Source organism: Scleropages formosus, chromosome 3 (genome assembly GCF_900964775.1).
Source record: "Scleropages formosus chromosome 3, fSclFor1.1, whole genome shotgun sequence".
In the NCBI taxonomy this organism is placed as follows: Eukaryota; Metazoa; Chordata; class Actinopteri; order Osteoglossiformes; family Osteoglossidae; genus Scleropages; species Scleropages formosus.
Window position 1 is genome coordinate 31,826,935 of NC_041808.1, and position 27,182 is coordinate 31,854,116.

Here is a 27,182-nt window from a genome sequence, read left to right on the forward strand (position 1 = left end):
ACCCTGCCCAGTCAGTGTTGCTGCCTATGGACGCAACAGAGCAGGGATGAGTGAGAAACGGGGGCGCGCGGAGAGGACGCGTCGCGTCTTCGAAGTGAACGAGCGCGTCTAAAGGAGTTTCGGCGCAGGGAGGAGTACGGGCTCCGGAGCGGAGCAGTGATCGGAGGGAGGGACGGGTGGAGGGAGGGGGCCGGGGGACCCTGGAGGAGAGCGTAGCGCGTAGAGCGTGGAGCGCGGAAAGCTGAGCGGAGAGCGGGGGACTGCCCCCGGCGCGCGGGGGGCGGAGCGGCAGGCATGCGCTGAGCTGGCAGAGCCGGGGCCAGTCCGCCGCGCGCGACGACACGGAGACACGGGCTGGCTCGCGTCCGGCTGCTGTCTGCGTTCAGACGGCCGCGCGGAGACCACCCTACCGCTCGCGTCTCCTAACGGCGGAGGAGACACCGCGACCAAAAAGGACAAGAGTGAGAAAGGGAGAGGGAGTCGGACGAGGACATCCGTGACCGTGTCGGAAGATAACTGACAGACAGAGAGACAGCCCGTGCTCGGGGACTCGACGCCCGAGGAAGAGGTCCTCCTTCGACCGTGCCCGCTCTCCGGTTCGCTCAGCTAAGCTCCCCCTCCTGGGACCGACCGAGCGCCCGGCCGGTGCAAACCGCACTTCGACCAGCGTCGCAAGCAGGCGATGCGCCGCGAACACACGACCAGCCGCCGAGTAATTCTGACACTTCAACAACCTGTGGTTTTCATACCAGAACCATTAATTCTCTCATGAAAACTACGGAGACTGTACATCTCCAACGGCTTTCTGGAGGCAAGAGGACCAAGTCATTCCTGAAAATTGACGGTCAAGATCTCATTTAAGCCTCCTCGTTCTTCGACGGGAAAAAAATCGCCTCAGCGGCGCGTCGTCCCGCTGCTGCTCTTCTCCTATCTTTTTTTTTTTCCTCCCCAAACTGTCTCATTTTAGAATTAATACCGACAATGGTGAGGCGACCGCCTGCCTTCCTCGACACCTGATTTAAGACACAAGTATATTCTCTGACGTGAGAAATTCGAAAAAAGAAAAAAACAAAGCAAAAAAAAAAAACAGTGATAAACATACAAGGAGCTGCTAGTGTAGGACAACTGGAATTTGACTGGGAGACTGAACGAAAAGTTCCCCGAAGAGGGCAAGAGAAGAAGCGGAGCCCCGTGTCCGCAGGCATTGATTTCCCCCCTCAGGTAAAACCGTCACCGGGACCCGCGCATTCTCCACTTTCTCGTGCCATGAGCGACGTGACACCTCGACGCACGGTCGCGCCGCACGCGCTGCCACTTCTCGCGCTTCGCGCTAGACAGATGCGGCGGTCATTCGTTCCGGCGGAGCGGCGGGAACTGGGCGCGCTCTCGCTCCCGGGAATAGATAGTCGAATGACCTAATTCGCCAGGTCCCGGCTCGCGCGTCCGCTGCGCTGCCGTCCAGCGCGAGCCCTCGCCGTGACCTCGGCGTACGTGCGCCGCCGCGGCGCGCGGGATAAAAGCGGGCAGCGACTGTCATCCGCTGTCACGTAGAATGAAAACAGGTGAAAACGGGTGAAAGCATGTCAAGGCCCCGTGACACCTGCACAAAAGCCTCTTTTAAATGAGAATGGTGCGCTGGTACAAGGAGGACGCTGGTGAATTAATTCGTGCCTGTGTGATTAATGTCTCGGAGTGGCGTCGCAACTGTGGACCACAAAATACATGGTTTTCATATGGTTTCACATATGGACTCAGTGGAGTTATCCACTCACAGTGGGGGCACATTAGGTTTGTTTTAATCTGGGGGACACGTCTGCTGTTACATCTGTGACATCTCAACATTTCGGGTACTTCATACAGCTGTCTTATTTTTTTTTGTGGTGGCAGACTGATTTTTCATTCTTATTTTGCCCCATTGTCCTGTCTTGTTCTAGTCATGCAAAAGTGTTCCAATGTCTGCTTACTGCCACTGTTTACAAGTCAAAAATCAATTATTAAAATATTGCGGTGAATGCTCAATTGCTTATGCTTATTTTTTCATGTGCTGAGAATAACCTACATCTGGGCAACTAGTACAAAAGACTGAAAACGGTTACCCCAGTTCAGTGTGAATGATAATGTGCTCTGCAGATGATGATTCCAAGCATCTTGAAGCTGGGATTATAAGCCATTTTCCTCCAATTAAGCGATTTCCAGTGGATCGGGGCTTAATTGCAACTGCGGTGGGTTGGGGTACAGGACAGGGGCCGACTTCGTTGGCAGTTTCCCACGGGCCCATTCCTAATATGGCCAGGAAAAAGCTGTAACGTTTGCCAAGACAGTCATATAGACGAGTAATGCATATATTTTGTATTTTATAAAAAGAGTCTAATTTCTCTTGGAGTCCTTTGGTCGTCTTATGTAACAATGGGCTATGGTCCACTTGTGTGTGGCGAGCAGACGGCCGGTCACAGGAGGGAAGGCTGCCTGGACCTCTGCCTACTGGAAGCCTTCCTCGGCATTCGGGGAACAGTAACGGGCAGAGCTTCCAATGAGCTGCTCAGGCAGATTCTTCCATGGGCCTGACTTTGAATCCCACCCCCCTGGTCACTGGCAGTTCAGTACTCCTAGTCTTTCAAAACCTCTGTGGTCAAGTTTTTGGACTACCAAGACAGTCTGAATTAGTTTGCTTTAGGTTAGCTGCTATAACTTTTTCCATTATCTAGAAAACACATCTCGCATTCCCAACATTATATTTTTTCCCAGTTAATGTGTACAGGATGGGAACCAAAATAGGTGCAACCTTAAGAAAGACAATCACTTTTGTCTTGTTGTGTGGCACAGCGGTTATGCCACGGTCCTGTGGACCAGAATCTTGAACGACAATACTTTTATTAGGACTGTACTCTAATCCAAGCTAATAAGTACTGCGCCATCAACAATGGTTGAAACTACTGTGCAAATGACAGCCACGCTGATGTGTTTGCAGCATATGTTATGCTGAAGCTGAAGAGCAGTTCAGCTGCGGTAGGATGCAGATTTGGAATCATAATTAAGATGTTGTTAATTAGTGGTATGTATTACAAGTTGCAATAAAAGTGGCAATGGAGCGAGACAGGTGACTTGAGGCACCACATGTGCAGCAGTAACTGGTTCAGTTTATCTCTCATTTAGGAGAGGCATCGTGCTCCCTAAAAAACGTGACCTGGTCAGCTAGAGGTTCGCTATGATTGTATCCACAATGAACGATTGATGTATTTTCAAATAAAATGAGTCCTTCATTTAGAGCGCTAAAGATTTTCCTGTCCGCATTTTAGTAATGAACTACACTGTGAGTGTGAGAAAAAGGAGGGGAAAAACTCAGATCCTCAAGTCCCACAATATCCTTGGTGGAGTCAAGAAATGAAAAGCTTTTGCAGACGGGATTTTTCCGACAGATCTGTGTTCGTGTTTCAGCTGAAAGCCGTGTTGGGAGTTGACGGGGAGGCAGGGTGGGGGGCAGGAGGCTGATATTGTCTCTGGAAGGAGGCCCAGGATCCTGAGACCCACTGTAAGGAACCGGGTGGTGCTGTTGGCCTTGCTCATCTGGAGGCCATGTCTCTAAGGTGTAGGGAGCCAAGCTGCAGTCCCCCTTTCCAAACCCAGCCGTAGCCAGAGTGCACATGATGCAATGGCTCTGCAACACACAAACCAACACCCAAAAAATACATTAGTATGAGAGACACAGCAAGGCGCATTGCCTGAAGCAACCGAGCACTTGCATTCTGAGCTAAGCATTGATGGGAACGAGGACAGTAGTTCTTTATTAAGAGCACCCAGCAAAAACAGGGGAAGTAGACCAATGTTGGTGTCCAGAGGTCCAGGAATGTTGAAGCTGATGGCTGTATTTGAAAGGGCTCTAGATTCTTGATGAAGATTGGGCTGACATCTGAGAGAGAGCCTTAAATAATACGAGACAAGACTGTGAATTTCAGTATAACATTTTCACTACAAGTCTGTGATGCATTTCTGTGACATGATGGGTAAGGCTGAGGAAACTTACATTCCCAGTACTGTACAGATATAGTATAGATATTAATATCTATAATCTACTTATACAAAGGAAATCAAGTATGAATGAATTGTCGGGCAGAACTGTACACCTGATTAACAGCCGGGAGCTCTTTTGCCCCACCTTGTTAGAAATTCATTTTTCTGTCATGACTTCCAGAGAGGAAGTTGATTCGGAACTCCCACTCCCACAGGGTGATTGCCAGACAGGAAGTTGACTTGGAACTCCATTTCCCATGAGGGCTGTCCTGTTGTCTGTGAATTTCCAAAGGTCACACACGAGCAACCAGATTTTCATACAGGCCAAAACAGAGTCAAAGGCCACAGACGTTTGGAAGGGACATCTGTCATTATGTTCTTCTCTGAGAATTTTACATAGGAAAGCTTAAAACTGTGAACATGTCCTAGTAGCAGCGTTCAGTTCACAGCGTGCATCCCCAGACAATTGCAGCAACAGGTGCAATTCTGTAAGGACTAATCATCCATCCGACAAATTTCAGTAACCGCTTATCCTGAGTATGGTCGCAGTGAACCGAAGCCTATCCCAGTAGCACTGGGTACAAGGCTGAGGAGGGGGAAAACCCTGCGTGGGATGCCAGTTCATCGCAGGGTAGCCACACATGCACATGTCGTCACTCACCCATTCACCATTCACGGGCAGTGTAGAGTCATCCATTCACCTGAACTGCCTGTCTCTGGATTGTGGGAGGAAAGCGGAGCGTCTGGAGGAAACCTATGTAGACACGGGGCGAACATGCAAACCGCACAGATGAGCGGGGATTAAACGCATGTTGCAATTGCACCACCCAGGTGCTGCAAGGCAGCAACGCCACTCCAAACCAGCACAATATTGGCATTAAACTGCCTGCTGATTAACCTCAGCCCACAATATCCCCTCACCAAATACATAACTGTTCAGTTTCCCCATCTATCTGAGAAAGAAAGAAGGGGAAAATGAGACTGGCAACATCAGAAAAAATAAACGAAAATTTTTACCTTTAAATTAAATTATTTCGCTGATGCTTTCCTCCAACGTGACTTACAGTGCTTTAAGTAAGCTAAAGTAAATCTTAAAAGAGCAGTGGGGACACATGGCAGTCACGAAAAACCATATCAGTAATGGTGTAGAGAGGACGGAGAGGTGATGAGTCCTAGTTTGGAGGAGTTGGAAGGACCAGGGAAATGCTCTCATTGAACTGAAGTTGAGCATTTTTCTCACCTAAAACAAACTGTGGCCACTAATAACAGTGTGTCCTTTCTGTTTTGCCCTGATGCAACTCAACTGCTCCGTTGAGCCGATTCTGTTACTTAACGGGAGTAACAGCACTCTAGGATCACCTGCACACAGCACCTCGCTTTGACTCCCCCACCCTCCTTTTGTGTGCCATCCAAAGTAAACAGGAATGGAATTTCAGGCTTATCCCCTCCTTGCCTTGTTCTCCCTCTGAACCCACACCCTGAGCACCCACCCAAGCTCTCTCACAACCATTCATGCTCTTGGAATCCTATTATGGGAAAGGTGGTAGGGTCCAGGGAGAAAAAAGCCAGCAAGGCAGAGCCTGGAAGAAAGGCGGGGAAGGTAAGGCCCCCTCAAAAGGCCAGAAGGCTTCATCAGGAGAAGACAAGCTGAGCCTTCAGTTGGGCAGTAGAGCTCAGCCGCTAGCTGCTAGCATTCTCTTTGCTAGTGCTTTGGAACGCCTTGCATCGCCCCAGTTAAACTGGAACCACAGCTGGTTTGGATTAGTGTTTAGTTGATTGGCCAGCGCTCTGGATTCTCTTGTATACCCAGAATAGTGCACATAGAAGACAAGAAGCAAATGTGCTCTAAAGGACGTTTAGTGAGGCGGGGGCGTGCGTCTTCTGAGACACAGAGAGGCAGGTCTCCAGCCCGGGTCTGGGTTTGGGCCTTTCTCCAGGCAAAGCGCTTCCCGGCAGTGAGGGTTCATGGCTGGCTTTGGCACTTTTTTCCTCTCTGTTGCTCCGTCTTTCTGCCTTCTCTCTCTCTCTCTCTCTCTCTCTCTCTCTCTCTCGCTCTCTCTCTTTCTTCTCCTGCCTCTGGCTTCCACCCTTCTCTCTTTGTCACTCTTCCCTTTATACAAATTTTAATCTTTTGCTGTCTGAGTTACAATTTTGCAGAATTTTAAATGTGTTAAAGACTAGCGGTACAAAACTAGAAAAGTTTTCAGCTGTATTAGTACACATTTTTTTACCCTATTGCTTGGTCACAGGTTACTCTGTCCATCTCAACAGTCAGTCTGTCTCCCAGACCATGTCTCTAATAAATTTAGTTTCAAGTTAGTTCTGGCATGTCTCTTTCTGTGGGAAAAGGTGTTTCTGCTTCTTATTGTGAGACGGGCAAAGGGAGGCACGTTCTTCCTCACGTGGCTGTTTCTTATGTGTGATTATAAAGCGCTGATCTCTACGGGTGGCCTGGTTGTAACACAACTTTCACATTTAAGGCCAGCTGGGCTGCACTCATCAGTGGGGCCCACCCCTACTGCACCCAAACCTTTCTGTCATGCTGCTGCTGTGGGTCAGGAGGCCTCGGGTCCTGGGAGTGGGTGTTTTTGGGGGGGCTGCTATTTGAAATATCCTTTCAAAGTTGCCTAACATCCATCCATATACTGTACATTGCTTATTGTGTTCCCCAGTATGGTAAAAGTAACAGCGCTCACTATTCGGAGCTCAGGGTTTCTAACGGCTATTTGTTCCCCCTCAGCAAAATCCTGCTATGTAAGCGAACCCTACAATTTGTGGCTGCACTGCTCAGTTGGTTCGATGGCCGTTTCAAATATTTCCAGGCCATATTGTAATGATTCGAGCATTATGGCACAGAATCCACCCCCCACCCCCCCCCCAATCTATCTCCTTCTCCTGGGTGGAGGAAGGCAGAAGATGAAAGATGAAAGCTTCCCGGTGCTTGGGAGGAGTCTGCATCTCAGCTGAGCAGCAGCATGAAGACGGAGCAAGAGGGAGAGAGAGAGACTGCTGTGTTGACCTTGTCTGGCTGCCAGACATTGGGGGTTGGGAGAAGGGAAGAATGGATGGTTAGAGGCAGGGGGAGGGTGGGATGGGAGTCAGAGAGGAGCACGATGGGGGGGTGCATAGGGTTTCTCTGAGAAAACATGTATGTGAGGGGAATGGATGAGCTGAGGCAATGAAGTGGGCAGAACCAAGGGAGGAGAAGAGAAGAAGCAATGGAGAGGAAGAGACAGGGATGGTGGGCTACGCTCATTCTTAAAGAACAGAGCGGCACCTTTAAGTCCTTTGAGGAGGGTTTGCGTTACGTGATGCAGGGACATTAACCCCTCCACACCCAGAAAACACCCAGCAGACTCACTCCTTTCCGCACTTGCAGCAGTTTCCCAGCAATAGCATCATCTGCTATGTGCTTTGCCCTCTTCCTGTTTTCATGCTGTTCCACCCAAGTTTGCCATGGTTTTCACAGCACTAGCCTCCCCCCCCCTCCACTGCTTCCCTTCCTCCCTCACCACCCTGCCAGTTTCTGCAGACATCTGGCTTGAGTGGCCTTCAGGCAGCATGGTGCACAGGTGCTGGCCAAGCTTCTGGGGGCAGGCCAAGGCAAGGCAAGGCAACTTGCCCCAAGGTGCGGTAATTGGAATTGCTGGGCTGTTCCTTATGCGAGCAACCTGGCTGACCAAGGCAGAGCGGTTCCACGGTTGTTTGGCTTCTCCTGTCACAAATTAATGACATACTGAAGCAGAACAGTCCAAATTCTGTGACTATGCAAGCCATATTTAACTGTTGTAAATAGTAAAGAATAACTAAACTTTTTTTTTTCTTTTTGCAAAAAAATGGCACCTTTGGAAACTTGATCTGTCCAAAGCACATATCCAGTAACTAGCAAAGTTGTGTTGCCTTGTAATAAATAGTATGTAAAATAGGGCACTTGCAACAGGGCGTAATATTAACAGCATTAATTAAGGTTGCAGGCCTTCACTGTTTCCATTGCAATGCTTTGCATTTACATGACACAAATTGTAATCTTTCACACCTGTATATAGCTGTGTATTTTCACTGTAACAAGTCAGAGTAAACTCCTTGATAAAACGTACTACAGCAGAGTGCAAATCAGTCTTGAACCAGCAACCTTGAGCCATGTCCTGCTGCTTCACTTAGTGGGCCACAACATAACCGTTGTACACTTTGTTGTGTTCTGTTTCATGGAGACTTCCAAACGAAATATAAACACTAATGACTCCCAAGTAAGTCTCATGCTATCAACCATCACAATGATTGCCTTGGTAGGCGGAACCAAATCCGATGCCATTTATTCCAGTCCTCCAGCCAGCGACCTCTCCTCAACTCAGCAACGTATCAGGCACCCAGTGACATGAGCTCACTTTCACCAAGTCTGTTTATAGTCTGTGGATGCAATTAGTCACCAAAGTTTAATCTACAAAACCCCAAACTGTGTTGTGGTGGAAATGCTTTGAAACTGTTGGCTCTTACACTCCCATCCTTGGTGCAGGTCTATCCTAGGACTCGATCCCATGAATAGGGCTTTTTGGCATTATGACCTCCACAAGAGGGACATCTGGCATTTTCTTCTGCCAGTACTGTAGCCTAGTGACAGTGGCAGAGCTTCCTGTCTGTTCAGTTTAAGAATTTACTTTCAAATTCCAAAAAAATCTAAGAATCAAAAAAGACCCGAAGAAATATCCTTTGGCCAAAGACTCACTAAAACTCGTCTGTCATCACTGAAAAAACCATTTGACCTTTCTCTGTAAAACATCTAGGTGGAATGGCAGCTAAAAACAGACACATGCTGTTGTTTACAACTTTCGCTTTCTCTGTCTCACCCTCCCTCTCACGTCTGGGCATCATCCGACTGCTTCATTACAGCCTAAGCCTCAGCATCCACATGTGTGCACCACTTAATGGGACAGCAGCAGAAAGGTCTGGTCAAAGTAATGGATCAGCTTGACATAGAAACAGAACTTCACTGGTACTAGACGGTAAAATGGGTGTTGTATTAATGAGAAATTGTGTCGAAATTTTCCTGGTTATACACTGAAACAAAACAGTGCAGTGTTGTCAGCTGTTTCCAGCAGGGCAGGAAAAAACTTTTTAGCAGGGTGCATAAGTAATGTAGGATGTCTTGGTAGATGTTTTCTTTCTGCTGAGATGATGACAGGTAAATAATCACAGATTTGCAGAGAAGAGTATGACAGCAGCCTTACCAGATTTCACAGTGAATTCTCCATCCTACAGAAAGAAGATCCACACATATGGTCTCAGGAACCCATGGGAGACATTTATATAAATATGAAATATGTACCTGGAAGATTTATACTAACCTTTAAAGTACTGACTGCCTTGACATTACTGACTTTATTGTATATATAGTTTACGTCTCAGTACTAGCAGGGGGGTGCGGTGGCGCAGCGGGTTTCGCCAGGTCTGCTCTCTAGCAGGTCTGGGGTTCGAGTCCTTCTTGGGGTTCCTTGTGGCAGGCTGGTGTCCTGTCCTGGGTGTGTCCCTTGTGCCCTGTGTTGCCAGATTAGGCTCCAGTTCACCGTGACCCTGCGGGACAAGCGGTTTCAGACTGTGTGTGTGTGTGTGTGTGTGTGTCAGTATTATATATATGTGTCGAAGGATACTGCCTTATGAAAGATTTGAAGTAGCTTTCTCGCCTGATGTCGTGGCTTGGTTCTGGATCCTCACCATCCAAGCAAAGTGACAAAGTCACACTTTTGGTCAGCTGTGGGTGCCAGCCCAGTCTCCATTCCAGATCAGCCGGTTTGTGGGATGTGTGTCAGTGAGAGTGACCCTCTCATGGAACTCTCTCCTCCCCTGACTCATGTAGGATATGATTCATGTGGGGGCCGGTAAAGCTCAGTTTCTGTCTGCCCGTGGTAAGGGGCGTACCATCAGGTCAAAGTGAGTCAGCTCAACACAGTGTCACCTCGGTGTAAAACGAAACACACAGATGCCACCATAAGATAAGTACAAAGCCACAAATGTTGGTGTATAGCTGGAGGTGTCACATGCATAACTGTGTTTTCGAGGTATTTTTGTATTTTAGCCACCCTTAAGTCAATCGTTGTTGACTAGTCCCTCTGTCTCCCCTCTGTCCTTACTGATTTGCCGTCTCCATCTCTCATCATTCACACCCTTCTCTCGCTTCTCTCTCGTCTGGGAGGGACACCTGTTCCTGCCCACTCCGCTCAGGCCCGCGATTGCAAACGGGAAATGGAGGATTGCATCACCACCTGTGGGGGCGGCAGCACGAGTGGGCCGACAAAGACATGGGGAGAGCGGGAGAGAGAGGGAAAGGGGAGATGGAGAAAGAGGAAAGTCAGAGGCAGAAAGGGAAGAATGGCAAGCAGAGTCTAGGCCACTTTTGCATGTTGTGTTATGTGTAGGCAGTCTGCAATATGTATGTGTACTTGTGTGGGGGTAGATGTATTCTCACGGAAAAGGATAATCAAATTTGCATTCATCGCTGAGAGAGTGGGATGGATCATAGATGTGGTTTGCATAAAGAGAAGGTGACCCTCAAGGCCATGCAATTTGTGTGTTTGTAGAGGTTATGTAGCAGGGTTAGAATGGCCGTCTGTGTACTTTTGTGAACTTCGGTGTTTATGGGACTCAGAATGGCAAGGTTGGAGAGTGCAAATACAAACACACTGTCTGTCACCACAACAGCGGTGTGGGAAAATGTATGCGGAGACCAAACACAAGAGGACACATGAAAAAGCAACTGGTGCGAGGCCACAACAGTGTTTTTGCAGGTCCGTGAACACAGACACATGCACAGAGGTATAATCTGGTATACTCACAGGAAATACATGGTGGGCTATCCTGAAGGAGCTGAAAAATGTTAGAAACATGTCAGAAGATAGTAGCGCTCCTTACTCCCCAGCTCTCCACCGCGGTCTTACTCAAAGTCAAATCATGCTCTCCCCATTTGTTCACAGAGATGCGGAGGGCCAAGAGCTCTTTAACCAACAATTATCACTCAAGTTGCCTTATTGAGGTGTTTTCTCTGTATCTGGCACTTATGTATGTTAAAATTAAATATGAAAATGTGTAAAATGTGAAAATATGTCAAAATATCAGTATGTAGTGCAACATGAAGACCTTTAGCTTCGTCGTAAGCCTCGCCAGTCAATCAGTTCCTTTTCACTGGTGTGCAGCACAATGGTGGCACACTTTTATTAGTTATTCATTTAACTGACTGTTGTCTCCAAAGTGATGTACACTGATTTGCTCATTTACCCTATAGCTAGCTGGGTACTTTGCACCGGAGCAATTCATGGTGAACAACTCAATGAAGGGTTCTAGAGCAGGAGGTGGGATTCAAACTTATGTCCTTCAAGTGTGAGGCAGCAGATGTACTTCTACTTTCCTAGTTAGGGCAGGAGGTGGAGTGAAATTCAGTTTGTGTCAGATAATGTGGAGCTGGTGATCTGGCGCTTGGAAAAAGCAGTGGGTGAGCGATCTGTGGACTGGGTGTGTTGTCACGACTGTTAATGTGTCACCACCAGTTTGAAGGGAGATGAATTCTCACTTCACAGTCCGGTTAGTTAATGACAAACAAGACATTTAACTCTGGAAACATAAGCACTGCTGCAAATGATGACCTGTCCAAAATTAATGTGTAATCTGGAATTTTGTGTTGTTTTATGACTCACTGAGAAGTGTGTGTGTGTGTGTGTGTGTGAGAGAGTGTCTCTGTGTCTGTGCATGCATCTTCTCTCAGGGTGGTGCCTCTTTAAATGCACGCTTTCTCCTTCTGCCAGCAGCCCCCCCCAGCTGCTACCTTCCGCCCAGGTAGTGTTCCCTTTCCTCAACAAACCCACACTTGGGCTCTTCCTCCCACTCCTGCCCCCACCCCTACCCCCACCCCCACCCCCACCCTCACTCCTTCTCTCTATCCCTCCTGCCTGGAATTCCTCACTGTCTGAGGTGTCTGGACGAAGGCCACAGCCACGCTAGGTGAGAGGCTTCCTCTTGTGGTTCCCCCAGTGGTGGGCCCCACTCTGTCTCCTTCCCACTGACAGGTGTCATCACTGTGCCCCCGGGCTTATGAGGTCCTGTTGCTGCCCACTCCCTTCCCTACCAGTCTGTCTATGTCTTCCCGTCTGTCTGTCTGGTGCCCACTGGGTTCGGTGTTTAGCATTTCTCGCTATGCCATTTTGTTACATAATGATTGCCAAAAGCCCAATGCTGTTTTATTGGGCAGGTTTTGTAGGGGGGGGATGGTGGGGGGGTACGAGACCGGGGGCGTAGACCAAGAAAATGTGCTGAGTGCGGGTCACAAGCACAGTGCCACAGAGTCGTACAGAGAAGGGAGAAGGTTTTGAAGAGTTTGGAAAGAAGACGTGAAATATCGGAGGTCCAGGAAGGGAAAGCCACAGAACAGGAGAGTGAAGAAGAGGGGAAGAGAGGGAGAGGGAGGAGGGGTACAATTAAAAGAGAGGCCCAATGGGTGAGGAGTGGAAACGGAGGTTTCCTGTCTGAGAAGACGGCTGGCTGAGGCGCACAAGGGATGGGAAAAACCCCCTCTCCTCCCGCCGTGTGTGGGACACACCAGCGAGGTAGTTCTGGGCAGGGCGGTGTGCTGGAGTTGCGGTTTGGGTTGTGCGCGTGCCCCCCGGGGGTCTGGATCAGGGGGAGGGGGCAGTAAAAAGAAGGATGAAAGTGAGAGACACTGACGGATAGAGGGAAAGTTCAGTGTGTTTGTACAGAAATCTGAACACTCACTGTGTTTCATGCTGGTTGGATGAGAAGCCTGTGAGCCTCCTTCAAGATGTTCATCCTCAGCATAGGCCTGCAGAGTAGGTACCCTGGTATATCAGAGGGTACTCTGATTTAATGAGGGAACACGCGCAGTTTCACCGAAAGATCTTGCTAGGGTGACAACTACAGCAGTTCCGTGTTATTTATCATGAAAGGAAAGTGGAGTTTCCTACGGCACGAGTGCCGTTACTGCTGTGGTCCTGGAGGACTCTCACAGTGGCCTTTCTAGGGGTTCTCAGTTCATCATTTAAGCCTGGAGAAGCCCCGCGGAGGCACGGACTCCTGAAGTGACCCCCATCCGAACCCCCCAGCCGAACCCCCCAGCCAGCGGCAGCCAGACTGGGTGTTCCCCCTGAGAGCGCCAATGAGAGGCAGCAAACATGTGGTTACCTCTCCGGAAATTCCTGCCGGAGAACACCCCCCTCTAACTGGAGCGCCGAGGCCCAAAGGATGGCGTCAGCCGCGCCTTTGCGCATGAGACAAAATGACAGCGATCAGTGAGCGAGGCGGGGGGGGAGGGAGAGGGAGCGTGGAAGCTAGCACTACCCTGCGAAAACAAACAGGACAACTTCACATTATTCATGCGCAGGGCAAAGCAGAGGCACATTTCACTGTGTTACTGCTCACTTCTTTGCAATCCTTTGGGACACGCGGCACACAAGACATGGCTGACTTGTGCTACAGCTCTTACCGAAGCCCCAGAGTGTTTAGTCCTGAAACCTGCCCCTCTGTACCACCCCTGGACCACAGCCACCACCTCCCCTGAGGGGAGGGTGACCTTCCCAGCAGGTCGTGAAAGTGCAGGAAAATTCCCCTGAAAGTTTGAGGTCAAAGGTCAGAGGCCCTGCTTTGACCCCCAGGGAGAAATGCTCCACCTGCAACCTCCAGCCCCCAGCTTCACTCCTGAAGCATGAAACTATGGTATGTGCAGGGTGTACGGTGTCTCTCCAGCAGCCGCGCTGGGAGACGCCTCATGAAAGTTGCATGAAGAGAAGTGTCGGAGCAGAACCACAGGTGAGACTTCTCCCTCCTGGATCCCAACAAAAGGAAGTTTTTTGCCCCCTCCTTACTGGAACCACCAGTGGGGGGAAGGTGGGAACTGCGATCATGCAGTGCTTAAATACACACACATGCGCACACACTTGCTGAACCTGCCTGTCCCAAGCAGGGTCGCAGTGAGCTGGAGCGGGAGGGGACACACCCAGGACAGGATGCCAGTCCATCACAATGCACCCCAAGCAGGACTTGAACCCCAGACCCGCCAGAGAGCAGGACCCAGCCAAACCCGCTGCTCCACCACACCCCCCCATGTACCTAAATACTGGTCTGCAAACATACTTCCAGCTCTATGAATATGCAGATGTACAAGTTCTCTTGAAATTGGGACTTGCCTCAGTACTGACAGGAGAATAGATCATAAAACAAGGAACTAATAAGGAACTAAGGAAATAAGGAACTAATTTAATTCACTTGTGTACACCTGGGTGTACACGTTTATGTTGTGCGAAAACACCCACATCCAGTGTACCGGCTCTTATGGTTCAGTGCTGGGGATCTGCTTTTAGATGACAGTGAAATAAGGAGTAAAGTTGTGTAATGGTGCAGTATATTGAGGTCTTAAGGCTCAGCCTGAGAGATGGTCGCTTTTGATGGACTGCAGTTCCCTCAATTTTGGCATGTAGAGTGTAGGAGACTGAAGATACCTGAGAGCCTTTACCAGACACCTCCAAATCATGGTGAGCACAGCACTGATGGACACCCTGACAAATTCGTTGCCTCCTGCAGGAGACACTAGACCCCCAGCCTAGTTCATCCCATCCTCCTGCAAAACATGGTAATCAGGGGGAGAGTAAGTGCTGTCAGCAGCCATTCATGGGGTTTTCATGGTAAGTGTTAGGGTACAAAAGTGGTCCACCACTGTCTTTATCTGCACATGTGACTACACTTGGAAAAGTGGTCTCTGGGGTGTGTTTTGGAGCAGTGCATTTTCTTGCTGACCCACCTAGGGGCACCAAATCCCTTGTTTATTTAACCAGAAGGTCAGAAGCACCGGCAGCACCAGGAGCCCCCAGGAGCCGCTGCAGGCCGGGGGTGCAGTAACCAGGGACCTGGAGAATGCAGGCGATGGAATTAACACACACAGGGAAGTAAATCTGTTCAAGCACCAGTGCCAAGATTGTGACACTGGAGACCCCCCACGCCTGGTGGGACGGGGGCCTGGGCTCTGTGTGCGGGGGGCGGATTAGTGGGGGATTGTGGGGGTATTGAGGGGTCCCACTGTGACCACACTCCTGCAGAAAAAAGGCCCCCTGGGCTGGATCAGGAGAGGCATTCAGTTACACCATGGAGAGGGCGCATGTTTGCATGCACACACAGTCTCGCCCACACAAAACACATACACACACACACACACACACAAGTGCGGAAGATGCTTGTGTCCCATCGTGGGGAACTGGGTTGTAATACAGGCAGGTTTCCTTCTCCCACAGGGATCCGAAAGCATACATCTGCCTTGGCCCACGCATCGCACAGCACTCATGCAACACACATGTTGTTGTTCTGCCTCTCTCTTCTTTGTGCGGTGGTGTACTGTCGCTAGGCAAAAGTGTAGCGCTTAAGAGGCAAATGCCGTGATTCTGGAGTGCTTGTGTGTGTGATTACTCAGAGCTCCTCCCTCCCCTGTGCCCCATCCTCCCCACATACAGAGCCTCGCCCTCACCTCTCCATAGGAAGTGAGCAATTTGGTGACTTCCATAATAGAGGGGGTCAGGGCCAGTGCGGAGTGGTGGTAATGGGGGGGCGGTGGAGTAACAGCGGAGCTATTGAGCCCCCACCCCCCATCGCTGGCCCCCAGCTCTCGGCTGAGCTGCCGCGGCCAGTGTTTACTCTGCTGGGGGGGTGACAAAGCCGGCTTTCAAAGATACGCTGACCCTGTGGCTGAGTGAAGGAGGACCACGAGGGGCCTCGGTACCCCCCTCCTAGGAGTTCACATTCACATACTGAGAGCTAGGGGCTTTGGGGGTGGGAGAGTGTTACTGGGAGGGCCTCGGAGCCAGCTCGGGGTCGGCCCACATCTCCCATGGTGCAAACTGCTCTGCCACTTGTTGCCCATAAGACCTGATTCTATTTGTCTCGCGGACGTGGTGGGGTGGTGCTCTTCAGGAGGAGAGAGGCAGAGCGAGCCTGGAAGCTGGGCTGCAGGGGCGGAGGGTCTGGCAGGGAATGGTAGACAGTGCACTCGCCAGCCGTGGTAGAGTGGGAGGGGGAGGGCGTCGTCTGGGCTTGTAGCACAGACCTCTGATGTTAGTGGACGGGCGTCACCCACCCTCCATCTGCGAGGGGAAACTCCCGCTTGATCCACGACGCTTCGAGTCCCTTAACGTGGCAGGGGGCCTGGCACAAACGTTTCTTCAGAAGGCAAAGGAGCACAACCAAACTAATACACTGAACGGAGCCTGGTCTGTGTGTGTGTTTGTCTTAGACGCTGTCATGATGACGCAAACAGATTTTGAGATGCAATTACGAGCTACAATTGAAAGGACTTTGACTTCAAAAACAAGCATCATTTCCTGAGACACATGGCTTCCGCCATACCGTCGCCCGGACGTTTCTGTGTGGCCCTGGAATCGTGGTTCTGACGTGTGGAAAAGCCACCAGAGACCAGTCATAGGTCAGAATGTCGAACGCAATGATGTTCATATGATTGGATGTCTGTTTAATTTCCTCTTTGAAAACCATGAGTCTCTGTAGCCAAACACGTGTAACCCCACCACCCTTTAGCACGGGTACCACCGCACCACTGTACCGCAATTAATTTTGGAAATGGGACCGAGAAGTTAGTGGACGGGGGACTGTGGCTGTGGATATCTCCTTTTGCCGTTGTTTTATATGTAAGTACATCTGGATTTTTCACCTCGTTTTGGGCTAATAACTGGTTTTTTCCCCTCAATTCTAATGCGCACTATGAGAGCGGCTTAAAAAAATGAGAAAAGCTGTGTTGTGAAGGGGAAAAGTAAAGAAAAAAAAAACATCTGACATTAAAATGATTTTGAGCCTTGTGCAGAAAAGACACTGTATCCGTGAAAGTAGATTTGAAATATAAAGAGCTTCAAATACTGATGGTCCTCAAAGGGCAGTCTGGTTGTTCTGTACAGCTATTTCACTGTGTGTGTGACTGCCTTTTGATGGACTGGCATCCCAAACACGGTGTACTCTCCCTCCCTCATGCCCTGTGCTTTTGGGATAGCCTCTTCTTCGGGACCCTGAACTGGATAAGCAGTTATTGATGATGGATGGCTAGATGGATGGATGATAGTACTGCTTACTTAGTTATATGTACATGTACAAATCCAGGTGCTTTTCGGTGCTGTTTATGAGATGTGGACTTAAGTGTGTTTGAGGAAGGAGAGACAGTGGAGGTTTTTTCCACAACACTGGGACCAGTGCCAAAAAGTACTGAGCTCATGATTTCAGACCCCTTGTGAATGTGACAAAGGGCCTGAGGTGGAGGAGTGTAACCATCTTGTTGAAGGGTGGGGTCAGATAGGATGGTGGCGATATTGTGGTGCTGTTCCTTTGACCGCCTCGCAGGCTGTAACCAGAGGCCTGAACTTGATACGGGGAGCCATGGAAGCCACTGGGGGAGATGAGGAGGGGAATCAATGTGAGAATGTTTTGAGCAGGTAAAGTCAGCGTGTAGCCATTGAGATATCATCATAGCCTGGACCAGCAGATGGGCAGACAGTGTCATAAGGAATATTGAACGGGAGATGTCTGCAAGACCAGCATATCCACAAGTGCAGATAGAAGCAGAGGTTTGCATCACTGGTGACTCCCAGACTCCAAAGTGAAGGTGTAGATGGCTGGGTTGGCCATCTTAACTTAGCAGGTTGGTGGACTGGCAGGGAGATGGAGCTTCTCAGCCCTCTAAAACGGCGGCGATCGCTCGTCCAGGCTGCGAGGTGCGAACAAGTGCCAGTGTCTGTTTGGGAGGGGTGAGGAGAGGCAGTGCTGATTTACTGTGGTCCAGTGCCAGTATTCTCATCCAGCCACTAAAAAGGTGAATCATTGACTAAATTCTTATCTTATCGGGGAATTCTTATCTCGTACCCCCCATGCAGCTTAATGTATGTAAACATTCCAACCCACCAGTGTGACCCAGCTGCTCCAAGACACATCCCGAGGAGAGGCCATGAGCTGCTGGATTGCTCATTAACTTCCCCGTCGGCCAGGAAGGGACTTTCTTCAATAAAGCGAAGCAACAAAAACAAAGAGACAAAAGGCACCGCTAAGGCCCTAAACATACGAACAGGGCAAAGCAAAAGAGTGAAAAGTTCAATGAGTAGCAGTGCCGCTGTTTAACGATGAAGACCATCCTCCGCGTGGCTGGATTTGCGTTGCAGAACGCCCCGAGCGAGCAACCGACTCGATGTGCCGCGGAGAAGCCGTGTCTTTCTGACTCGCTGAGCACTGGCGCGGGTTGTAGGTATTCATGTGGAAACGCAGCACACGGGCTCGACGTGCAGTGGAAACTTACTATGTGGGGGCCGGCTGCCTTGCGCACGCTCGCTGCGCTGCGGACACTCAACGCGGGCCCTTAAGGTGCACGCGCTCGAGGCTACAGATGCAGCGCGGTAGAAGCCCGAGTCGGTTCCGGAGGACCACCACTGGGGTCGGCTGCTCTGGCGACACGCGTTCTCCTGATAACAGGGCGCTCGCTTTTCAGACGCGACTCGAGGGACTGACATCCGAAAGGATGCCGTCGGACGGCTTTCGCGGGAGCCTGGTGTGCTAGCTTGCCTGGTCGGGAGCCCCCCTGCACCGGACCCTCATAACGGGGCTGGGGTTTGTACGGGGACGGGAGCCAGAAAGTGCTGTAAGTGCGCCATGTGTTCAGGAGAAACAGAGCAGCGATAATGTGCCTGTGTGTGCCGGGTACAGTAGGAGGGCTCCGTATCGGGCGGCGTGGCCCCCTGGGCGGGTTAACGAACTGGGAGACCTCACCCCCCCCACTCGGTGCCTCCCAGACACAGCGTGCGGGACCCCGGCCAGCCGCTCTCAAAGGCTGCCATTCAGGACGGCTGCATGTGAGAGCGAAGTGTGTGTCAGCGGGTGCATGTCGGCTTGCCGGAGAGACGGGAGAAAATGTGTGCCCGTTGTGCACCGATGTTTCTGCGTCTCAGAGATGATGAGAATGCGTTTGAGTTTTCTGAAGCATTCGTGTGTCTGTGTGTGTGAGGGAGAGCAGTGTCAGTGTTCACCGTCTCTCTGGCCCTTATTCTTGTGCCCCAATGAACCTTGGAACAACGTGGAACATCGAGGCCACAGGCGGAGCAGCACACAGTGGAGAGAGAACACAGCGCGACTCGGAGAGTCAGAATGTGGGGCAGGTTGGTGTGTGTGGACAGGACTGTGTGGGTCAGTGCGTGCGTGTGTGTGTGTGTGTGTGTGTGTGTGTGTGTGTGTGTGTGTGTGCAGGGATAGGCCTGTGGGGGGCGTGTGTGTGTGTGTGTGCAGGCGGTGGTGTCTGAAAACTCGCACAGTGTCGGGGGGGCAGACGAACCATCTGGTTCAAATTGCAGACATTCTTGCGGGTGAGTTTGTGAGCAAAGGTCAGTAAGTCGGAGAGGGTGAGGTGGGGGGAGCAAGGCTGAGATGCATGTGTGTATGCGTGTGTGTGTCTGTCTGTGTGTGTGTGTGTGTGAGCATGTGTGTGGGCTGCCAAAGAAGCACAGGCAGAGTGTCTGTCCAGCCACAGTGACCTTTGCCTCACCACTTCTGGAATGGAATTTAGAGCTTATTCACTTTTAAAACTGTATAATTAGGACGTCATTTGTGGGAGCTGCAAACCTAAAGGTTTTACACCCCGGTTTTACACTTCCTCGTCACCGGAATATACGTTAAACACTCTAGATCAGTGCAACAAATGTAAATAGGCACTTAGCTACACGGTATTTTACCATAAATGGTAAAATGTCTTGTTTAAAATGCTATACTGGCTCCTCGACTTACAAACACAAATGGTCTGTTCATAATTTGGTTTGTTCACAACTCCGATGCCACCTTTACCACTTAGTCACACTCATTAAAAGCTTAATAATACAGATGTCGCTCAGTTTGTTTATGGGTTTGGTGTTATAAGTCTTGGGTATAGCTGCAATAAATAAAATTATATATAAATAAAAATAGAATGCAAGACTGTTATCTCTGGAACAGGACTGAAAAAAACAGATAAATGAAAAAAATGCAGTTAAAGATACATGAGCTGGAAAATGTTTGCATCTTTGAAAACTGGCGTTGCAACCCATTGTAGCAATAGGAGCCAGTGTGTTTTGCTGTCGAATGTTCCCTTTTGTTTAGTTTTAACTGCAAAAGTGTTGCAGTGCATTCTTGTTCTGGGGGAACCTGGTGTGGCAGATGATCGGAAGACACTTGGGCGAAAGTGGCCATTACAAACACGTGAAATTCGTCAGCAAGTGATGATTATTTAATTAAGCAAAACGTAGAGGAATTACGACTAAAAAACTGCGCCTCTTCTTACTGCTGACCCCGTCTTCCATGCCTGGGTTTTCCAACTTGCTTTCAGGTGGCTGCAGCTGGGTGGGCGCTGTCATGCTTTCTCTGGACGAACCGCTGGACCTGAAACTCCCGCGGGGGCGAGTCAACGGGCGGGACCGGCCAGCCAGGACCCCACCGACCCACATCGCCTCCCCACTCCACGCCAAGCGTGCCCGGCAGCTGCGCATGGCTGACGACGGAACGGCGGTCATCGTGCCTGCCTCCCCAGCCTCCCCACACACGGGTGAGCCCTGCCCCCCACAGCCCCACCTGTGACAGCTTTACCGAACAGCAGGTGGTTTAGCAATGCAGGGCATACGCTTGTGTCCAGAGGGCCGCGGGGTTCCTGTCGCACCCTTGACTTGATCGCATCATCTGAGCTGCTTCTGGAAAGGCCTTCTGTACAAATGAGCTAAATGTAGCCCAGTAAACCGGAACTGTCCACATCAAGAGCTGAGAAACTAACGATGTCCGTTTTCTGTGGCAACTAAACGCAGACTGCATTGCCCCAGTAGGCCTCTAGGGGAGGACTGCGGGGAAGGTCGTGTCGGGGCATGGGAAAACCTGCTCTCTGACATGCCGGGTGGGCTCCTTTCCGCAGGTGTGCCTGTCATCCCCCAGGAGAAGCCGGAGCCCCGGACCCCACCGGCTGTGGACCTCAGTGTTTCCCCTTCGTTTCGCCACGTACCCTCCCCCCAGGAGCAGTGCAACGGCAACGGGGTCAGCTCGCTCTTCCTGGGGGTTAGTACGGAGCCCATACCGCACCGATACATCGCCACATATTACCCCGTATGCTACAGTGTACATTGCACCGTATACGTTACTTCATTCAGCAGACACTTTCCTCCCAAGAACTCTATGTAGTGTAATCAACCCACACACCTTATTCACCAAGTTGACTTGCACTGCTAGATACACTACTTACACTGGGTCACTCATCCATACGTCAGTGGAACACACTCTCTGTGTCACTCACACACTATGGGGAACCTGAACAGCATGTCTTTGGAGTGTGTGAGGAAACCAGAGCACCCGGAGAACATGCAAACTCCCCCAGACTGAGCGGGGATCAAACCCATGTCCTCTTGCACCACCCAGGCCCTGTGAGACAGCAGAGCACCACAGTATAGTACACTGTATATTGTTTCACAAGATACTGCACCGTGTAGCGCCTGTCCGATTGAGCCGCACTTCCTGGAAAGCGGAAGTTCGGTCCTCCCTTCTCACCCACCCACCTATCGTCATGGCACCTGGCTGGTAACGAGTCCTAGATCCAGACACTCGGCAGGCGTCGGACATCAGCTGTGTACACAGAGGGTAGCACGCGGTACCCCCAGCAGCTCTGCCTGAGACCCCACCCCGCTCCTCTACTCAAGGGCTGGCTGCAGAGGGGGCCGTGTCCCGCAAACATGCCTGCGTCCCAGGGAACAAGCTGCCTCTCTATGTCCCCGCCAAGGCCCACCCTCCCACCCCCCGGGACTCCTGTCTAAATCCGATTTGGCGCCGCGCGCCGCCACGCAGACCTCATGTCGTCTAATGAAATTGCCCACAATTCAATTCATCCCTCCTTTGATGTCACCGCCTCCCCTTGTGTGCGGATAATGGGCCGTTTCTAACAGGAGGGTTGGAGAAATGTCCTCGGGGTCAGGACAGCCGAGCACGGGCGATTCGGCCTGTTTACCCAGCATGTTGTGGAAACATTTCTGACATTTCTTTGCTTGGTCCTAAGACAGTCGCCAGGTTGTCATCAGATTCGCACCCCCCTCTCTTCCTCTCCTTCTCATGTGAGGGCTCCCTCGGTTTGAAATGACTCCCGATCTGCCGCCAATTCCACGTCGGCCGCAGCCCCAACCCTAACCCCACTGGAGGTCGGGACCTCTGGCTGTCATGTGAGGGCTCTTCTCTTTCTCTCTCTCTTCCTTGGTGTTTCTGCCTTCTCCGTGTGCTCGCCAGTCTAGCGTTCCTCGTGCGGCGTGCCTGCTAATTACCCCGTACGACACACAGCTGTGCGTTCACTTCCTCGGCGTGGCATCTGAGATGTGCCTGAGCAAGACCGCGAAGCCCTTCACCGTTCCCTCACGCACAGCCGTGTCAGCCAACGCGCCGCTGACCCTCCTCCGACTCCACGACCGTCCCCTTGGCTCCCGGGGCCCCTCGCCCTGCTCTCTCATCTTGGGTCCACGGGCCGCTTCTTTCCCAGCTCGCGAGCGTTTTAGCTTCACGATTTTCACTGATTTGAGCTATTTTAGTAAAAGGTTCAACTGTTTAAATTAAGGTAATTTGAGTCGCTTTGAATAAAAAAAGAGGTTTCTGGTTATTTCTAGGCAGCTGCCAGATCACCACGGCAAACACACGGTATCATTTAGAGGCACAGGATGTCCTCTGTAAGGTACTTGAACTGGGCATTGTAGCGTGTCCAGTCTGGGAGATAACACTTAAAAGCACATCTCCTCTAGAGTGGACAAAAATAAATGGCACAATCTCAGGAGGTAAACCCCTCATAACTGCTCATCACCCCTCTCTCTCTCTCTCTCTCTCTCTCTCTCTCGCTCGCTCTCCAACAGGACTCCGCACACATCCGTTACCTGGAGGGCGGAGTGTCTTCGCAGGCCTACCAGTTCTTCCTGCCTATGCACTCGCCCATGTTCATTGGCCAGGCGAAGGAGAAGCGCGCCTCTCCTGACCTCTCAGCGGACGAGCAGCTGGCCTGTCGATGGAGGAAGGTGAGAATTAATTTTCACCATTCAGTTCTGTCCTATTTGTTACTCAAATGTCCCCTTTGATTGTAAACCGCCTATGGAAAAGGTGGATGACTGTGATCAGTTATTACTATTATTATTATTCTGGCTATGTTTACTTGTACAGATTATAAAAACATCTTTTCTCTCCGTCTCTGCAGTGCCATGTGCTCTTCGACTCCCTGCAGGACCTGGTGGACCACGTCAATGACTTCCACGTCAAACCCGAGAAGGATTGTGGGTACTGCTGTCACTGGGAGGGGTGTGCTCGCAAAGGACGAGGTTTCAACGCCAGGTAGGCGGACGTGTGTCAACCTGCTGCCGTCGCTCTGCGGTCGCCCTGAGAAGCACACGAGCCTGGAGGAGCTGTTCCTGTGTCTCGTAGGTACAAGATGCTGATCCACATCCGCACACACACCAACGAGAAGCCTCACCGCTGCCCGACCTGCAACAAGAGCTTCTCGCGCCTGGAGAACCTCAAGATCCACAACCGCTCCCACACAGGTAGGGCAGAAATGCACACACACACACGGTACGTCGCTGACGGACACACTACCTCTCACACTTGCGCTGCCCCCCCCAGGAGAGAAGCCGTACATCTGCCCGTACGAAGGCTGCAACAAGCGCTACTCCAACTCGAGCGACCGCTTCAAGCACACGCGCACGCACTACGTGGACAAGCCCTACTACTGCAAGATGGCGGGTTGCCTGAAGCGCTACACGGACCCGAGTTCGCTGCGCAAGCACATCAAGGCCCACGGGCACTTCGTGGCCCCCGAGCCCCCGCCGCCGCCCGGGCTGCTGAAGCCGGGGCCCATCGGGGCGGCAGGCGGGAAGGAGGCGGAGTTGCCATACGTCAGCGCCGCCCACATTATAATCCCGGGCCCCGCGGCCTCCCTCCTGGGGGGTCACCCCCTGCAAGGTCTGGGCGCCTCGCTTCCCCTTTCTCCTCTCAGTCCTCGGCCCCTGGACTTGAGCGCCGTGGGCTGCCCCGGGTCACCGCCCCCTGGGCTGGCTGGCACCCCCGTCCTGTCTCTGAACGGCTCTCCCCTGAGCCTGGCCAAGTCCCCGCTGCTCTCGCCCGCCTTCTCGTCGGCGCTGGGGGCCCTGCCCATGGTGTCTCTGCTGGGGGCCGAGCGGAGGGCCCACGGCCGGCTCAGCGGGAAGGGCAAGGCTGGCGGGGATGCGGCTGAGGACGGAGCTCTGGGGGGCCTCCCGGGGGCCGTCCTCAACCTCTCCACGGGAGCCGGCCATGACCCCCTGTCCCCCGGGTGGGTGGTCATCCCCTCCGGCCCCGTGTTGCTGAAGCCGGCCGTGGTCAACTGAGACGCGTGTTCCGGGAGAGCTCTCCGCGGGGTCACAGGTCGCTGCGCCGGAGGGGTTGCCACACACAGACCTGCTGTTTTTATAGCGTCAAAATAGTGTGAATGTTTCGGAGTGAAGGAGGGAAAAAGCAAAAGAGAAAAAAAAACTGACCCTAAACTTTAAGAGTTCTGGCATCCTGCCGCCTTTAGCTTGGCACAGTGCTGCGAGAAAAAAAGCGACCAGTACACGGACCTGCGTTTCCCTTCAGGTCCACGTTCAGTCCCCTTGCTTTTGCCCCCACCCAAGCCCTGTTTGCACCTACACGTCTCCTGCACCTGTGAACTCGGAGAACAGCGGGGTAAAACAAGTGAGCAGTGAGTTAAAACAAGGTGTTGGTACGAGTGAGCGCCGGGTTGCGCAACGCCCTGGGGGCGGGGGGAGGGGGTGTATCCGTGACGACTGCATGTGAGGGTCCGGCTTAGCGGAAGCGGGGAACGTGCAGAACCCGTGGTCCCCTGGTGTTGCTGCGGCGCTCACCCGCACCCAACAGCGGGTCCAAACACCTCGGGAACTCAAGAGAATGTGGGCACATTTCAAACCGACAATTCGTCTCGGTCAAGAGAGGAAGTTCAATGAAAAATGGCAGCGCATCCCGACTCGGTGCCCGTGACATCACCTTAACCGAGCCACGCGGCACCGGCGCGGCCGAGGACCTGCCGGGTGTCAGTTGACGCGGAGCGTTGCGGCGCTCCACCCTCAGCAGTTCCCGTTCCTCAGCAGGAGGCGAGACACCCAGGCGTTATCGGCTCCCCCCGGTGGACATGTCTCTAAGTGCAGGTCGCCAGTCAGCGTCCCCACGGCACCCTTGTGAACTTTGCCCTCGTTGGGCTTGGCGCTGATGGACGCGGGACTGTACTTGAACGTACCCCTGCTCCTCAACACCGTGCTTCTGCGTTCCGGCATCAAACCGAACCAGTCAGCCTTTAGAAGAGCCAACAGGAAGTGGAAGAAGGGAGGGAGACCGCGTGAAACGTGGGGGACAGGGAGGACACCGAGCGACGACCAACATTGTGGGCCGACGCTCATCAGTTCAACACCGGAAGGTTTCCTGTAGAAGAGCCGTGGGTTTTATCTCGACCCAGAAGAGCACTTACTGCGGTTTTCATTGGCTCCACACTGCTACAGAAGAGAAGCTAGAGTAAAAGTGCCCCCCCCAGCAGGTCCAGAAAACACTTCTGGATTCTTCCACCTGTTCATCCGTCCTCCTCGCTCTTCCTCCCTGCGTCTGCTCTCTGTTGGGCTCCAGGTGTCGAGTGAGACGATGGTCCAAGCGCACCGGGAGGAAGAGAGAGGAGGAAGGAGCGGAAGGTGTGTGATGAGAGACCAAGGGGCCGAGTGGCGCCACCCCTACAAACCTCCCCTCCCCCCCCCCCCCCACTTGTACATTTCCTCCAAGGTGTTTTTATCCTGAAACAAAAATACTTGTTGCTGTTTTGCAGTTTTGTTTTTCCAGACGAGACATTTTCTCATGTTGAATAAGCTTTGTTTCCTTGTCTCTCCTGTCGCTGCTCGACACTCGGCTTTCTCCCAGGGCGGTGTGTGTGCCGTCGGCAGGGGTGTCCGTGCCGGAGAGCTGGCTGAGAGTAGTGCTTGGGGGGTCTCACTGCGAACACACACACACAGCACAGCCCTCCGACGTAGAGGAGTTTCGCTGGCAGACTGTGATTCGGACCCGTGTGTAGGGGACAGTTTGGTCTCATATGGAGGACAGCAACAGCACTGCCATGACAGCTGTCAGTCCGGCAGAGACCGGTTACGAGCAGCAAGTGTTACTAGGTGTGTTCTGTTAAAAAGGACAAACGGTGTGAATACAAAACCGTGGTAAAGACCAAGCGTGTGATCTTTACTCTGAGTAAAGACGCGGCGGCTTCTTTGAGTCGTTCAACCTGCTAGTGGCACAGATGTCAAAATCGTATCTGTCCAAATACCCTCCTGGTGAAGAAGGACACCTTCGGGGGAAAGATCCAGAGGGAGAGCGAGTGACCAGACCCGAGCCCCCCGCTTCTTCTTAGACCTCCGGCGGAGAGCGGAGAAGTGCACGCTGGGAGACAGTCAGCAGCCCGTCCTTCATCTCTTCTCTAGGATCACATCTGCTAGTGTGATTTTGACCTTCCCCACACACAGACCCCCTCAGCGCTGCTCTCAGTACCAAGCATCTCTGGTTCCTGTGAGGTTGGCCGGAGGAAGGCGGCGCTCGTCCTCAGTGGACGAAGGGCCTGTGATGTCAGATGATGTCATGGGGGGGGGAGTTGGCAGATGGAGCTACAGCTTCCCTGACAACACTGGCTTCTCCCCGCTTTCCGGCCCACCCTCTGCGCTCGTCGAAGGGCGTGTGCGCGGACATCTGCGCGTTCGTGTTTGCGGGGCCCCCTAGTGGAGAAAGCCGAGACTGACACAGATCCTTCCAGGATCCACACAATTCAATATAGAGAATAAGCTGTTCGACCCATTAACCCTTTGCGCACAGTAGAAATCTTCCAGCACTTCTTAAATAGCGAAAATTTCTTCCAGAGATGTTTGAAGAGCAACGATACTATTTGCTCACATAAATCGCATAATTATTTTTACATGGACATCAAAAGCAAGTCGGTTCAGTGAAATAAAGAGCGAAGGCAGCGGCTCCGATAAAAAAAAAAAAAAAAGCCCAAATAAGAGGCATCAAAGCCGTGGCTCTGATGGCGTAAAGGCTCCTGGTCGTCGTCCTTTCAACCTTTCGAAAACGTG

General features: G+C 51.8%; 1 protein-coding gene across 1 annotated transcript; it reads left to right on the top strand.

Annotated features, from left to right (window-relative positions):
- Positions 1–41: 41 nt before the first annotated feature.
- glis2b (GLIS family zinc finger 2b) lies at positions 42–27,103 on the top strand. The gene is made up of 7 exons (XM_029250447.1): positions 42–1,221; positions 20,384–20,599; positions 20,957–21,096; positions 22,920–23,078; positions 23,255–23,388; positions 23,479–23,597; positions 23,677–27,103. Exons 2-7 carry the CDS (start codon positions 20,410–20,412, stop codon positions 24,417–24,419), a joined length of 1,485 nt encoding a protein of 494 aa, XP_029106280.1. The 5' UTR covers positions 42–1,221; positions 20,384–20,409; the 3' UTR covers positions 24,420–27,103.
- Positions 27,104–27,182: the final 79 nt, after the last annotated feature.

What these genes read in the sequence shown, in the direction of transcription:
- glis2b (XM_029250447.1), top strand. Translation starts at nt 20,410, where the DNA reads ATGCTTTCTCTGGACGAACCGCTGGACCTGAAACTCCCGCGGGGGCGA. An exon ending in TGGCCTGTCGATGGAGGAAG is followed by an intron (nt 23,079 to 23,254) that starts GTGAGAATTAAT and finishes CCGTCTCTGCAG; the next exon opens with TGCCATGTGCTCTTCGACTC. An exon ending in GGACGAGGTTTCAACGCCAG is followed by an intron (nt 23,389 to 23,478) that starts GTAGGCGGACGT and finishes TGTGTCTCGTAG; the next exon opens with GTACAAGATGCTGATCCACA.